Raw genomic sequence first — 17,112 nt, forward strand, 5'->3', positions numbered from 1 at the left:
ATTTCCTACCGTACAGTCTAGAACCACCAGGAAAGTAGCTTGCATCCTTGTGCTGCTCTGTAATGTGTTCTCATGCAGAACAATGTTTGCTGATTAGGTGTGTGAGATTTCATGTTCTTGATTTGCCAAAAATGTATCCTCTTATGAATGGACATTTTAACAAATACACTTTCTGCATTTATTAAAACTATCATATGGTTTGTCTTTAATTTGTTAATGTGATGAATTACATTTATAGACTTTTTATGTTAAACCATCCTAATTAATCTAACTTGGTCATGCAGTATTGTCAGTTTTATATATATACATGTATGTATGTATGTATGTATATATAGATAGATAGATATGCATGTGTGTGTGTATATATATATGGATTTGAATATTTTGTTCACAACTGATTCATCGATGCATGAATGAGATATGTTGCTCACACACGTTATCCTTGTTTGGTTTTATATTAAGCTATCAATTACTTTATGTATTCTAAAGCTATCTTATTGGGTGCATAAGAATTTATAATTGTTGTATCTTCTTATCTTTTTGATGAACTGAAACTTCTATTACTATGTGATGATTCTCTATGTCCCTTAATGCAACTATTCTGTTTCATATGGTTAATATTTTCTAATAACCTTTTTTATATTCTTTTACTTTCAAATTTCCATATACATATGACTTACATTTATTTCTTATAACAACATATAGCAAGATACTGATTTTACATTGAGTGTAATTTTCTGGATCTTTAATTGACAAGGTTCCATTTACATTTATTATGATTTGTAATATATTTGGACATGTTTCTACCAACAATTAGAATTACTTATATTAGTATTGACTTGGGTTTTTTCCCCTTTGTATTAGGTTTTTAAGAATTACTATTCCTTACGGTTGCAAAATATCACTCTACTGCTATTTTTATAGTGGTTACCATAGAAAATTTGCCGTGCAGACTTTAAAAAGTCTATACTTAATATCTTAAATCTCTTTCCAATGATGTAAGCGTCTTGTACTATTCTGACTCTGAGCATTGTCTTCCCTACTTATATTATTCTTTATTGTCAGTAGTTAAATTCCATGCTATTTTCTAAAACCTCTCAAATTGGACATTATTATTATTTTATGTATATAGATTTAGATATTTTTTTGCTCATCTCATGTCCCTTAGCATGTCAGACCTTCCTTCGAACATCAGTTTTATTTCTTTCTGAAGTTTATCCCTTAATGTAGATTATTGGTAGTAAACTCACTTGATTTTGATTCTTTGAAATCATCTTTATTTTACCTTTATCTATTGAAAGACTGTTTTGCTAGTGTACAATTATAAGTTGACATGTTTTCTCTCAGCACTTTTGTTGTTTTGTTCCCATTTTCTTCTTTCCATGGATAATGTTGAGAAAACTTCTGTCATTCTAATTGCTATGACTTTATAAGTGATATCTTTTCTCTCCAGATACTTGTAAGATTTCTCTTTGATTTGAGTATCTGTATTTAACTACACTAATTTTGGACTTCATTTCATTTACCTTCTTTTTGTATATGTTATATGTTCTTTATATTTTAACTGATGTCTTTTGTTGGCTCTGGAAATTTCTCAGACATTCTATCTTTGGATAGCTTGCCTCTTCTCTATTCTCTCTGTTCTACTCCTGGAATACCCACTAGAAACAAGTTAGACCTTCAAATTCCGTTCTGCCTCTCTCTTTCCTATTTTTCTACCACTTTCCAGTTTCCAATTCTCTGCACTGCATTCTAGTTAATTTCCTCGGATCTATCTTCTAGTTCATCAATTTTCTCTTAAGCCATGTCTAATCTTGTTGTTTTATCCATCCTTTGAGTTTTTGTGATATTTTAATTTGTTATTTATTAAAGTAATACTTAGTTGCTTTTAAAATCCAACTGGCTATTCTTTGTAATGGCATGCCCGTTTTGGTGATTACAGTTTTAAATTTGAAAGTGTGACTCAAAATTTATATTCTTCATCTGACAATCTTGGGAGTCTAAATCTGTTGTTTCCTATTTCTGCTGATTCTTACTGGTGAATATGTATGTTTCTTGGGGTGTTTTTTTTTTTTTGGTGATTTCTGCTAATGAGCTCGTATTTAGCTTGTCTTAATCTCTGAAAACAGGAGATCTAATTTAAGGATGATTTTGTTTAGAGATTCGTGTTTGTGTCTCTTGGGATCCAAGAGATCCCACTATTGACTATCACTATTGACTATGGATGTTTTAGCTACTTCCAAGGACCTGAGATTAACCTAGAGCTAGATGTTTAGCTTCCCTATGCTGCTCTGGGCCCAAGGATTAGTGTTTAGATTGCAAAGCTGAGGTCTGTAATCCTATCATTTTATTTTATTTTAAGCAAGGAACATGATGTAAGGTGCCACTGGAGATACATCATGGTCTATGCAATAAAAAATATATATGTACATATACATATTTGTGTGTGTGTGTATGTAAGTATGTAATATAAAATGTAATATATATTAAAAAATACATAAATATAGAAGGTATATTTATATCTTAAGCTGGATATAGTTCTATTGAAGTAGGAGAGTACTTCATAATAAGTGATATGCCATTTTGATGTAATCAGAAAACAATGATAATTTTAGGAATGTATTATCCATCAATTTATCAATTTATCTAATTCTCTATTTGGTGAATTTGAATTTTTTATTTTTACACATACACATAATATGATATAGTGAATGGTAATTGGGAGAGATTCCTTACATAAACACTTGTCAAACACTGTAGCCGAAGAAAAATAGTTCTGTACATAATAAATTTCCATTTCAAAGATTATGTCAAATAAATGATACAGTTCATGAAATGGTCTTAGATTAGACTTTGCTTATTTACATTTTATTGGAACCAGTACCAATAATTCAAGATCACTCCTCAGGAGCAGGTTTTAGATTTACAGTCTTGAAATAGAATCTCACTGGGGGAAAGGACCATCTGAATGTTGCTTTCCTTTTGGAGAGCAATTTGACATTATCTAGTACACTTGAAGACATGCAAACTCTACAGGCCAACAGTCCCACACTTTATGTTCACCCAAGGAAAACTGGCTAAGGGATATATAAACAGCGATGCTCCTTGTACACTGGTTGAAATAGAGAAAAGGTAGACTCAACCTATCTGTCCCTCAATGAAGGAAAGTATAAGTAAACTGTGGTTCATTTGCTTAATGGAATTCTGTGCACCCATTAAAATGATAACTAGATTTATATTTTTCAATTTGAACAATATTGAATGAATTCTCAAGTTGCAAAGAATGGTAGCATTTATGTAAAATTATAAGCATCACAGATATAGGTAATAAAAATATAAAAACATGTCTGGGAATGAAATATAATAACCTTGGAATTGCTTGCAGGAAAGTGGAAAGAATTAATAATCAGTAATATTTTATTTCTTTAATAAAAACTGGTCTGAAGCAAAACACAAAATGTTAACATTTGATATTAGTAGGGACACAGGTGATTGCTTTATTTGGTACTTTTCAATGTGTTTCAAAGGTTTTATTAGTTAAAATTTCAAAGGCCTTAAAAGAATTTCAAAGACCTTAAATTAACACCAACAAAAAGAACATTTTATGTTTACCAGAATAACATCTTTCAACCATTGTGTGACTCCTAGCCTTATTTTGTGCAGTTAACCAATTCAGGCAGAATAAAATATGACAGATGTCATTGCCATTGAATACTTTGTCAATGCCTACATTTCTTTACTTCAAAAGTTGTCAACAGTAAAATATTCACTGCTTCTTTTTTTCCACTCACCTTTCAACAAATTTTACTTAAGAACATAAAGCTAAAAAAAAAAAATTGCTTAAAAAATATTATCCTGGGGGTGCCTGGGTGGCAGAGTTGGTTAAGCATCCAACACTTTGGCTTAGGTCATGATCTTAAGGACATGAGATCGAACCCAACATTGGTCTCCATGCTCAGTCTGCTTGAGATTCTCTCCCTCTATCCCTCCCACTATGTTCTCTCTCTCTCTTTCTCAAATAAATAAATAAATAAATAAAGCTTTACAAAATTATATTATTCTGAAACATTTGGAGAAATTATCCTAAAAACATGCACATTAGATGATTAAGCAAAGACCTGAGATATATATCTCTATATAAATACATATATGTAGTGTGTATATATATATTATATATACTTTATTTTTTTTTTTTTGTAAAAACCGAACCAAAACCTAAACAAAGCATTTGTCCCCTCTACTCTTTCAGTTCACTTGATACCGCAAGAGAATTCTCCCTCCCAGTCTATGAGTGGTTTACTCCTATTTGCACTTTGTACAGCTTTAGCCTCCTTCCTGGAGGGCCTGTGTTCTCACCTTCGTGTGTATCCTAGTAATTTTATTATGTAAGAACCCTTTACATTTTCCCTAAAATGTGAATAGCAGCTCCAGCTTTGTTCCGTGATGAAAATTAAAACAATCAATATAAGTGGATAGTCCATTTTCTAACAACATGGGTTAGTAGGTAACATACCTTTATCAGTTAGGCCAAGTTCAAACCCACACTTGGAAGACACAAGGGACATTATGAAGAGTATGTCCATCCTAAACCAAGAAAGAAAGCAGATTGTTTGATTTTTGTGTGAGGTTTGCCATTGCTATACTCCCATTCAAATTTATTCAATAGGCCTGTCTTCTCATCTCTTTAATAGTACTATTTCTGAAAAAATTTTTTTTATTTAGGAAGAAAATATCCTTTTATATAGGATTGTGTGAAATAGTTAAGAAAACTAGACTGCTTTCAAGTAGATTTCTTGATTTTAATTATGATACAATCCAAAACAATTCATACAATACCTGTGAAAAAATATTTTGGTGGAAGAGACTATTCAAATTCACATAATTCTTATGGCAACTTTTACTTTATTCAATTTACATCCCAGATATATACATGGCTGTAGGGTAGCATAAATTAAATTTTACAATTTTATAAATTAAATTTTCAGCCTCATTGACGAAGGGCACTTTTTAAACTCTGGGAAATACTGTCTAGTCCAAAAATGATAGCTGTGTCACTTGAAAACAGTGCCACGTGCCTGGAATCCTTGCTCCTTAGTATCGAATGATTGGTAAGCCAACATAATATTAATTAATCAGGTATTGCTTTGATTTAACTGATGAGTAGAGAAAGCTGTTGCGATTTTATTTGTCTCCTTTTGTGTGACTGATGAGGCAGAAATAGGGTGGCTAAAGGTGCCAAAGGGGGCCCACCAGGCCATTCTGGTTGTGATTCCTTTTATTGTAATAGACCTCTGGATAGTTTGTGAAGAGGGAGGAAAGAGAAACCTGTTAGCAGGAGCATTGGTTGTGATCTGTGTTTTTGATGATCAATGGCAGGGTCCTAAAATTATACCCAGATATCTCTCACAGGTTCTGAAATTGAGTTTCTGAAAAAGCACCATAGTAGTAATAGAAGTAAAGAGCCGAGTTCCAAAGAAATGAGCTGTGAATTGAACCTGCGATGGAAATTGATCCTACCAGTCAGTTTCTGCCCTTATTCATGGGAAAACAGGACTGAGTGTAGAAGAAGCCAGGATCACTGATTAAATAGGATGCAGAAGTGCTGGAGGCTAGAACCGGGCTTGCTGGTCCCTCAGGTCAGGACTGTGACTGTCAGACTGCTCTGCAGGAAACCTGGCTGCAACTGGCAGAAAGAGAACAGAATGAAAAATGCTGCCACCAGCCCGGGAAGCGTTAAGAACTCCCTGACTAAGCTGCAGGCGAGACAAGCCATTGCGCTCCTCAGGGAGGCCGTTCTAGTCTCTTATCATGAGCCCATAGGCCCAGACCTGGCCGGCTGGCCTCATGATTCATGCCAGTGGGGCCTGTCATGAGACCCATTCCAGTGGGGGCCGAGGGTATGAATGTGAAGACAAACGGCCTTGGAAGCGACTCATGTCCTCAGTAGCATCTCTAGGATTCTGAGGAGAAAGAAGCAGATATCCGACAATGAGTGGTCCTGTGAATATAATTAATTGCCCTGTTAGCTAACCCTAAGAGATTTATTTTGTGTGCATCTAATGGTAGTAATATATTCCAAATTTTGTTGACCGTGCTCGCATTCTGCTCCTAGAAATGCAGTATGAGTTGTAATTAGCCGACTGAAATTACACATTTCTGGTTATGAAGTTGCGATTTATTGCTTCCAGTGTGATATATTTCTACAACAGTGCCCTTCAAAGTCTGCAGTGATCATCAGTAGAACTCACTAGAGTAAATGTCCCTACAGAATGCCTCATTCACACTTAGCGGCATGCTAACAGAAATGGTTCCAGCAGAAACATTGAAGATAAAGGTATTACAAAACACTAACTTAAGATGTAACCATTATAAACCATTTCTGGATCAGAGCTCAATTTGAAGAATAGCAGAAGAGATGTAAAAAAAGACAATGAAATCAGGCAATTTGCTTGGGATGAGTTGGAAGGATTTTCAGTTTCCCTGAGTCATTGGACTTTGCCTACCAACACTACCTTCAAAACAGCGTGTTATCACAGGTACGGGTTAATGCATAGCATCCAGTTATGTTATCAGACCTCATTTTCCCATCACGCTTACCTAACTCTTCCCTTCTGGCCCAAGAGAAATGACAGGTCTCCATCTAAGGTGGACTGTGTTGCCTGCGTCATGGTATTGATTCAGCTTCTGTCTTAAGCTTTCGACCAGTGGAAGAAGTCATAGAATGATTGGGATAGAATGATGGTCAAAGTGGCATTCATCCCTGCCCCCTGTTGATATGATTTGATCCTGCCATTTTGATATGGCCATAATAGGAGACACAACAGCACTATACCCTAGGTTAAGGCCCACAAAGAACATAAGTACAGATATTCTATTTGTAACAGCTCTATAAGATAGTTTTGTTTTGGTTAGCCAGGATCTTGAAGATGCAAGTCAGTGAACACAAACCTCTTTTTGTGTAAGCTTTAGACTTCATACAGCAGCTATCTCTAGTCTGCTAGTTACCACTCTTGACAGTAAGGACTCTGGAAACTTGATCACAGATGTGGTTGTTTTGTGCTATCCTTAACTATTTTACTTGGCAAATTTATGTAAAGTTTGAAACAATTTTACCATAATGGAATTTTTAGAGATATTAACAGAGAGGAAACTAGCATGCATGTCAAGAAAACTTGAGCAGTAATCAGATAGAACTCTTGGGTTTTTAATTGTGGAATTTCTTTCATGTCTGTATTTCCTTGACTAAGAAGTGCTGAATTGATGCAGGCTTATTTGTGCAGTAGAAAGTAGGTTTCTATGGAAATTAAGGTAGAACAGCATTGTTTAAACTAATATCTGAAATATTTAGTCATTTTATTAGTAAGTAAGATTAATGAAAACCTTGGGAAAATGCATTAGAACACTTCTAATGGATACCTGTGATTAATAAGGAAGCCGGCAAAGAGATGCATGTTAATCTGCTTATGTATAAGGGATCTGGAGCTTATTAAAAGTTTTTGTAAACATTCAACTAATGAAGCATTATATAAAATTAGACATTTCCTTTACATTGTACAAAGTCACTAGACTTGAAAAAACACTTTCAAGTTATTTCTAAATAACTTATTTGTGATATTTCCCTTACACTAGTAATTTAAATATAAAAAATTGATATAGTAGTAAGGAACATTCCAGGGTAATTCCACTCAAGATTCCCTGGGGGAGCCTTTGTCTTACTCGTCCTTGGTTCCTAGAGTTATTACAGGATGGAGTAGCATGAATGATCATTATTAACCTCATTTTATGGTTTGAGCAGATATCTGGCAGATAAATCCCATCTTGCATATAAAAAACCAAAGCATTATTTCAGTTGAAATGTGTTCATTTGTTGGAGGTCACAGGAAAGGGAGTAGTTCTAGGTTCTCCCTAGGTCTTAAGAGCAAACCAGGAATTTATGCACAGATGGAAATCAAGAAATAAACTTCAGTAACAGTCCAGATAAATTTCCAGTAGCCACAAAGTATAGGGAGGGATGTCTGCCAAAGCTGAATTGGGAACATGGCATAGATCCCTCTTCTATAGCATGAGAAAGAGAAGAGTCTTCACAACACCTGTGTTCCAAGATTAAATACATGCAATCTTTACTATATTTTACATTCTTTGGTCATGTTTTAGAAGTTTGGGGTATATTGAATATTCCAATTTCTTTTTATCTGATTTTCTTTTACTTTGGTAGAGACATTGCAGTAGTGAGTTAAAGCAGCATGTCTCATTGTCAGACAGGTATGAATTCATAGCCACAATCAAGCCTGGAGTCAAGTTCTCGAACCAACCTTGGCTGCAATTTTTTTATCTATGTATTGGGATGAATAATAGTTGGTTCTCAGGATTGTTTTGAGGAATAGAGACTACATATAAAGCAAGTTACACATAACAAATGCACATACAGTAAATGGTAGCTATTATTTTCTCAAGTTTTCATGCTGACTTTCCCTTACCAATTATAGATCTCTTTGCATTCGTGTCTGATGACCACAAATAAGGAAAGCAAAAAATCAGACTATATGGAGTAAGTATATTTATGGATATCCCAAAACAGAACATTTAAGATCAGATTCTCCAAACCCATAAAAGGTAAACTTCTTAGAAAAGTGTGTAGCACATAATAAGTGCTCAGTAAATGTTATGTATATATTACTGTATTTTCATCATCATTTCATAAAGACATTTAAGCAGTCTGTGTATATATTCTTTCTTTTAAACCATTTAAAATTCTTATATTCCCTGCATGCCATTTAGGTTTCTAAGCTTGAAACTCTGTATCTGGAGCTTGGGCTCAAGAATAATACTAAGACATTGTCAGGGATAGGAAAGAGCAGTAATTGCATGAAATTCTATACAAATCAAAAGTCACAAAAGGCCTGGAGTCCTGCTTAGAAGTTTATGTTCTCTAATCATTATATTATTTCATGCTGAATTCTCAAGCTTTTCTCTTACGTTTTCCAATTACATAATTATAAATTAATTTTAAAAGATAAAATATATTTATCAATGAGCATTAAGATTGGTTTCATGTTATCAGAGCCTCAGAGGAAAAGAGCTTTAAATAAAAGCACTGTATTTCTCTCTAATGAAAGTTTTGGAAGTAGACAGTTCCAGGATATTACAGTAATTCAGCAGTTATCAGGAACTCTGGATCCTTCCTCATCATTGCTTTGAATGGTTAATGTTTAACTGCTTCCTGGTCCATCATGGCCTCATGAGCAAAAAACATCATATCTTCAATCTACCTAATGGGTAGGAAGATGGGAAAAAAAAGATGGTGAGCCTTTCTTCTTACAGATACCTCCCAGAAACGGTTCTTGATCTCATCTCGTGTGCCATTCACCAGAATGTAGGCATATGGCCATATCTCACTTCAGAAGACACTAAAAATTTTAGTCTTAATTCTGGGCGGTGCTATGCCCAGCTAAGCTTTAGGGATTTCATTAATCATGGAAGAAGAGAAGACCAGATACTGGGAATAAGGAGGACTATCTGACATTTGGGCTTCACCAGAACTCTTACAATTCATTTCTCTTATGTTTTCTTGTTCTCCCTTTCTTTTCTATATTAGATCCCATGCGTGGCCCAAGAAAACTGGAAGTGGTAGAAGTCAAATCTCGACAAATCACTATCCGCTGGGAGCCATTTGGATATAATGTCACTCGCTGCCATAGTTATAATCTCACAGTCCACTACTGTTACCAAGTCGGAGGACAGGAGCAAGTGCGAGAAGAAGTAAGCTGGGACACAGATAATTCACACCCTCAACATACAATCACTAACCTTTCACCGTATACCAATGTCAGTGTGAAACTCATCCTCATGAATCCTGAGGGACGGAAGGAAAGTCAAGAACTCATAGTACAGACAGATGAAGATTGTGAGTACTTTTCAATGATATGTTTGTATGAAATACACATGCCTCAGAAAAGCAGCTTTTATTTATTTTCAATTGAGGTCTCTAAAAGGAAAATGAAGGAACTAGTTACTCGGTTGAATAATATAAATGTGCTTCTGGGAACATAAGCATGGCTTTGAAAAGGTAAAGGAAGAAAGATGTAGAGGTTTAATTCCTTATGAGTCATATAGTTACCTTCCTATGTATAATTATGCTACATTGCTCTAAATAGTTCTTCGTTCAAGTTTTATAATCATGTTGGACTTAAGAGTTGCTGCTGGGGTATTATTTATATGAAATGCTTATTTAAATATATTGAAATGGTATTCTGAAACATACTTCATTGTTCAGATAAAAATTCAGCACAAAATAGAGGCTGCCCTTGCTTTTCAGCACAGTGCTGAGAAATTACCTCATTAGGTTGGTGGCCATGTAATAGATCATACTTTCCCATAGGAACAATATTGTAATTGGATATTACCTCAGTAAACAAGGATTTAACAAATAGACAATGCATGTCACCAGCAACTCATCGAAAAAAGCAAATACACAATTGCCATAAACCTCTGAAATAATTTAAAATAGTCAAATTATACATTGAATCCCATAGCAAGGATATATGAGTTTTACATTGATTGTACAGGGGACTCCCATGTACAATAACATTTACATTTGGCACATAAAGTGCAGCGGTAGTGTACCATATATTTGACCTACAATTTATTTGCCAGGCGTCAGAGGAAGTGACAAAGAACTTGAGAAACCCATCCGATGAATGTACTTACTTATTCCTGGGAAAAAGAGATATTACACTTTTTTTTTTCTTATGCAGCTGATTATGCCATGAACCTTGATTATTGAATATAACATACATTAATTTACAACAATACTCTATTGTACCATTTAAAGAGTTAATGAAGTATTTTTGCGTGTTTATTACCTATACAACACCCAGCATATTGCTGTGGAAGGAAAACATGGAAACAGCCAGGATAAATGAGGAGCTGACCCTACAAATTTCTCTTCTCTTTTCTATAGCTCCACAACCTACCTGTGCTGGTCGCTCTCAAATAGTTGTCTTACTGCCATTATTTTTGTAAGGAATGTGACTTTGCTACAAATCACCCCATCAGGCTGAGGCTAGAAGCCCTGTCTCTGTTTCTTCCAGTTCTTCCTTATCTCTCTGAAAAGTGAAAAGAAAGTACCAACGTTGTCAGTGGGTCACCTCTGACTCTTCCCTACCTCCCTACCCCTGCATTTCTGTGCTTCCCTTTGGTTCTAACTCCTGCTATTTCTACTCCTAAAATATTAGAGTGTGCTTTTCTCTCCTTTTCCACTACTATATCCAGATCCTCATTATTTCATGCTGAAATTTCTAGCCTTCCTTGGTGGTTCCAGTTTTATCCCATTCTAATGTTGCCTACTCACCCACAAAACTAATCTTTAAAATACAATTGCATCTCTGTGGTGTCAATTGTTGTTTCTCCTCCTTCATTTATGATTTTATTTACTCGAGTCCTCTCTCTTCGACGTCAGTTACGGCAGCATTTTTCTAGGTAAGTCTCCTCTAGCAAGGGAAATAAAAGCAAAATTAAACTTTTGGGACTACATCAAAATAAAAAGCTTCTGTACAACAAAGAAAACAGTCAAAAAACCAAAAAGTCAACCTACTGAATGGAAGGAGGTATTTGTAAATGATATATCTGATAAGGGGTTAATATTCAAAATATATAAATAACTTCTACAACTTAAATAATTTGTACAACTCAGTACCAAGAAAACGAATAATCCAATTAAATGGGCAGAAAACCTGAATAGACATTTTTCCAAAGAAGATATACAGGTGGCCAACAGACACATGAAAAGATGCTCAACATCACTAATTATCAGGGAAATGCAAATTAAACTAAGAATGGCTAAAATAAAAAACACAAGAAATAACAGGTGTTGGCAAGGATGTAGAGAAAAAGGAACCCTCATGCACTGTTGGTGGGAATGTAAATTGGTGCAGCCCCTGTGGAAAACAGTATGGAGGTTCCTGGAAAAACTTAAAAATAGAAATACCATACAATCCAGTAATTTCAAGACTGGGTATTTGCCCAAAAAAAATGAAAACACTATTCAAAAAGACATACGCACCCCTATTTTTAATGCAGCATTTTTTATAATAATCAAGATATGGAACCAACCCAAGTGTCCACGTATAGATGGATGATGTATGGAATGTTATTCAGTTGTAAAATGGAATGAAAGCTTGCCACATGGCATGGATGGATATAGAGGATGTAATGCAAAATTAAAAACAAACATCATATGATATCATTCATATGTAGAATTAAAAAAAAAATGTACAAAGGAAGAAAGAGACAAACCATAAAAGAGTCTCTTAAATACAGAGAGCAAACTGGTTGGTCCCCAGAGGGGAGGTGGGTGGAAGGATGGGTGAAACAGATAAATGGAATTAAAAGTACACTTACCCTGATGAGCACTGAGAAATGTATATAGAATTGTTGAATCATTGCATTGTTCCCCTAAAACTAATATAACATTCTCAGTTAGTTATACTTGAATTTAAACAAAATTTAACAATAAAATAAAATACATCTGCATCATGTCACTCTCTCCACGGAGCTCTCAATGACTTAATTTAAATCTTGACTTTCGAGGTTTTCTGTATTCCTGGCTCCTTCTCTAGAACTAGTGACTTTTCCTCCAGGGCAGCTCATTCTGCAAAGATGTCACCCAGCCATCGGTGCCATAGGTCACGCTTCTTCCATTCCAGGCTCTTCCTCAAGGTCTGCTCTCCTGGGCTTCCTGCCCTCCACCTGGCTGCCTCTCACTTCCATCTCCTCTGCTGCCCTTCAAAGGGCTCGTCAGCCTTTAGGTCCTTCAAAAAGCTCCCTCCAATTCTTACAGCCTGTAGCACTCTCATCCTTCTGACCTCCTTTGCACCTGATAAGAATCTTTAAATCTCTGGGCTTTAATTTCCTCATTTGAGAAGTGAGAATAGTAACAGTTCTCAACCGTATTAGAGTTAGAGGCAATTTACATAGATAATTCTTTGTAGGTGACAGGGGTGGGAGGGACACTTTAATAAGTGGTCATTATTATTGCTATAATGATTCAAAGCAATTCCTTATGACCCTTCCTTGATATCTCTCTCTGTTATATACAATTTTTTGTCTCTTACCTATAAACTAGAGAGAAAATCATTCTATTCCTCTGTAACATTAGGCATCATACTGAGTAGGTATCAAAACACTCAAAAGTATTCTGTTAGTCCTTAGATAAAACAATAAAGTTTGTTGATAATCACCTCATTCGTGTTTTAATCAACAGTAATGTTTTAATCAACAACAGGGGAAGATGTAGTCATTTCTAGAGATGAGCAAGTATGTCTTATTCATGAACCCACATGCATGGACCCCCTTACCCCTTTTGGGTTTCAGATTGAGAAAGGACATGAGCTAGGAGTTCTGTTAAGTTCTGTCGAAACTTGAGATCAGAATAACTAATCTTTTTGTTTGTTTAAATTGTCTTGTTATTCCCAGAAGTTGGGGCGTGCATAATTTCTAAATAAAAACCTATTATTTTCATTGCACACTGGCATCCAGTTAATTAGAAAACCTTTTATTTCAAATTATATTTCCTAACAACAACAACAACAATAACAAAGACTTGAAAAAGAGAAAGAGAAAAAAAGACAAAAATAGAATAATTGTCAATACCAAGTTTGAAGAGAAAAGAATGATGAGGTCACTTTATGTATCTACTATTATAAAAGGCTACAATACATTGAACATTGTGAGTTTTACTGTGGTATACTATTTCTATTGAATATTGTTTACTTCATGAAAAAGTGTGTGGGAAAAATTGTCTTTTTACTAATGTTAAAGGTATCACAAGAGAGAATATTTGTATGATATTTAGAGTTTGGATAGTAAAGACGAACTTAGTCCAACTTCTCCATTTTAAACATGAGGCACCTGAGACCCAAGAGGTTCAGTGAATTGCCCAAACTACATCGTTTAATTACTGAGAAGTCTCAAATGAGAACCCAGGCCTGCAATCCAGAATCAGTATTTTTTTTTCTGCTAAGCTATACTGAGCTCTATTTAAAATAACTATAAAATCCTACATCTACCTCTGTACCCCCTCAACTAAAAAAATGTGGACTACCTGTGAGTGTCCTTTTGCAATTCTAGGCACTCTTTCCAATCTGTGGAGATCTTACCTACCCTTAAAGGACTATTCATATCCTCCCATAATCTAAAACTTCTCCAACCCCCTTTTCTAACTTTATTGAGATGTATTTACCCATTCATGAATTGATGAACGTTTGGGTTATTTATACTTTGAGGCTATTATGAAAATGCTTTAATATTAATATATTAATATTCATGTATAATTTTATATTAATATTTGTGTAGAATTTTTTGAGTAGTATATGTTTTCAGTTCTCATAGGTATGTACCTAGGAGTGAAACTCACAATGTGCATCTATTTGAAGAGCTGCTAGACCATTTTCAAAGGAGATCCTTTGAAATCCTCCTTTGAAAATGTAGGATTTTTGTATTCCCTCCATCAGTGTATGAGGATTTCAATTTCTCCACATCTCACCAATACTTATTATCTGCCTTCGGACTATGGCCATTTCGGTGGTGCGAAGGGCTCTCTTGTTGTGGTTTTGATTGGCATTTTTCTGCTAGGTGGTGATGTCGAGCATCTTTCCATGTGCTTATAGGCCATTGGTATATCTTTTTTGGAGAACTGTTTATACAGACCCTTTGCCCGTTTTTAATTGGATTATTTGTTTTCTTATTGGTTTTTAGTAATTTATGTATTTAAGATATAAACCTCTTGCGAGATACATGATTTGTTAAACTTTTCTCCCATTCTGTGGTGTCTTTTCACTTTCTTGATAGTGCCCTTTGAAGCACAAAGCTTTTCATTTTGATGATGTACAGTTTATCTCTATATTTTTTGTTGCTTTTGCTCTTGGTGTCATGTCCAAGAAACTATTGCCTAATTCCAGGTCATGAATATTCACATCTATGTTTTATACTAAGAATTTTGTAGTTTTAGCTCTTATGTTGAGCCCTTAATCAATTTTTATATACCCTCTTCATATGGTGTGAGGTAAGAATCCAGCTTCATTTTTTCACATATGAATATCCAGTTGTCTCAGCACCATTTGTATTATCTTCCCTTTAAATTTTCCTGGGCCCTTAATGAAAATCGATTGACTGCAAATGTAGGTTGTACTCTCAATTCTGCTCCACTAATTTGTATGTTTATCTTTATGTCAATACCACACAGTCTTGATACTGTAGCTTCGCAGTAAGTTTTGAGAAGTGTGAGTCCTCTCTCACCACTTTATGATTACCCATAGAGTCACCAAAAAATTTGATCATGTACCTTCAAATATATGTATAAGTACGACAGATATACTAGTTTTTTTTTTTTTCCCTCTTTTTTTTTTTTAATTTTTTTTATTTTAATAAACATATAATGTATTTTTATCCCCAGGGGTACAGGTCTGTGAATCGTCTGGTTTACACATTTCACAGCACTCATCATAGCACATACCCTCCCCAATGTCCATTTCCCCACCACCCTCTCCCATCCCCCTTCCCCCCCGCAACCCTCAGTCTGTTTCTTGAGATTGAGTCTTTTATGGTTTGTCTCCCTCCCAATCCCATCTTTTCATTTTTTCTTTTCCTACCTCCCCCCAAACCCCCCCACCTTGCATCTCCACTTCCTCATATCAAAGAGATCATATGATAGTTATATTTCTCCGATTGACTTATTTCGCTAAGCATGATACCCTCTAGTTCCATCCACGTCGTCGCAAATGGCAAGATTTCATGTCTTTTGATGGCTGCATAGTATTCCATTGTGTATATATACCACATCTTCTTTATCCATTCATCTGTTGATGGACATCTAGGCGCTTTCCACAGTTTGGCTATTGTGGACATTGCTGCTATAAACATTCGGGTGCACGTGCCCCTTCGGAGCACCACGTTTGTATCTTTAGGATATATACCCAGGAGTGCAATTGCTGGGTCGTAGGGTAGCTCTATTTTCAGTTTTTTGAGGAACCTCCACACTGTTTTCCAGAGTGGTTGCACCAGCTTGCATTCCCACCAACAGTGTAGGAGGGTTCCCCTCTCTCCGCATCCTCGCCAGCATCTGTCATTTCTTGACTTGTTAATTTTAGCCATTCTGACTGGTGTGAGGTGGTATCTCATTGTGGTTTTGATTTGTATTTCCCTGATGCCGAGTGATGTGGAGCATTTTTTCATGTGTCTGTTGGCCATCTGGATGTCTTCCTTGCAGAAATGTCTGTTCATGTCCTCTGCCCATTTCTTGACTGGATTATTTGTTCTTTGGGTATTGAGTTTGATAAGCTCTTTATAGATTTTGGATACGAGCCCTTTATCTGATATGTCGTTTGCAAATATCTTCTCCCATTCTGTCAGTTGTCTTTTGGTTTTGTTAACTGTTTCCTTTGCTGTGCAAAAGCTTTTGATCTTGATGAAATCCCAATAGTTCATTTTTGCCCTTGCTTCTGTCGCCTTTGGCGATGTTCCTAGGAAGAAGTTGCTGCGGTGGAGGTCAAAGAGGTTGCTGCCTGCATTGTCCTCAAGGATTTTGATAGATTCCTTTCGCACATTGAGGTCCTTCATCCACTTTGAGTCTATTTTCGTGTGTGGTGTAAGGAAATAGTCCAATTTCATTTTTCTGCATGTGGCTGTCCAATTTTCCCAGCACCATTTGTTGAAGAGGCTGTCTTTTTTCCATTGGATATTCTTTCCTGCTTTGTCGAAGATTAGTTGACCATAGAGTTGAGGGTCTATTTCTGGGCTCTCTATTCTGTTCCATTGGTCTATATGTCTGTTTTTGTGCCAGTACCATACTGTCTTGATGATGACAGCTTTGAAATAGAGCTTGAAGTCTGGAATTGTGATACCACCGACTTTGGCTTTCTTTTTCAATATTCCTTTGGCTATTCGAGGTCTTTTCTGGTTCCATATAAATTTTAGGATTATTTGTTCTATTTCTTTAAAAAAAATGGATGGGATTTTGATAGGGATTGCATTAAATGTGTAGATTGCTTTAGGTAAAATAGACATTTTCACAATATTTGTTCTTCCAATCCATGAGCATGGAATATTTTTCCATTT

The 17,112-nt window shown here is 35.5% G+C and overlaps 1 protein-coding gene across 1 annotated transcript in view; it reads left to right on the plus strand.

The window, feature by feature from the left end:
- The window catches only part of PTPRM (protein tyrosine phosphatase receptor type M), a 777,217-nt gene that overhangs the window by 462,771 nt on the left and 297,334 nt on the right, over positions 1 to 17,112 (plus strand). The window contains 1 exon segment of the mRNA XM_080821527.1: positions 9,596 to 9,904. Within this exon segment, the coding sequence (XP_080677653.1) occupies positions 9,596 to 9,904 (309 nt within the window).

This window comes from Martes martes (assembly GCF_963455335.1).
Source record: "Martes martes genome assembly, chromosome: 13".
Lineage (NCBI taxonomy): Eukaryota > Metazoa > Chordata > Mammalia > Carnivora > Mustelidae > Martes > Martes martes.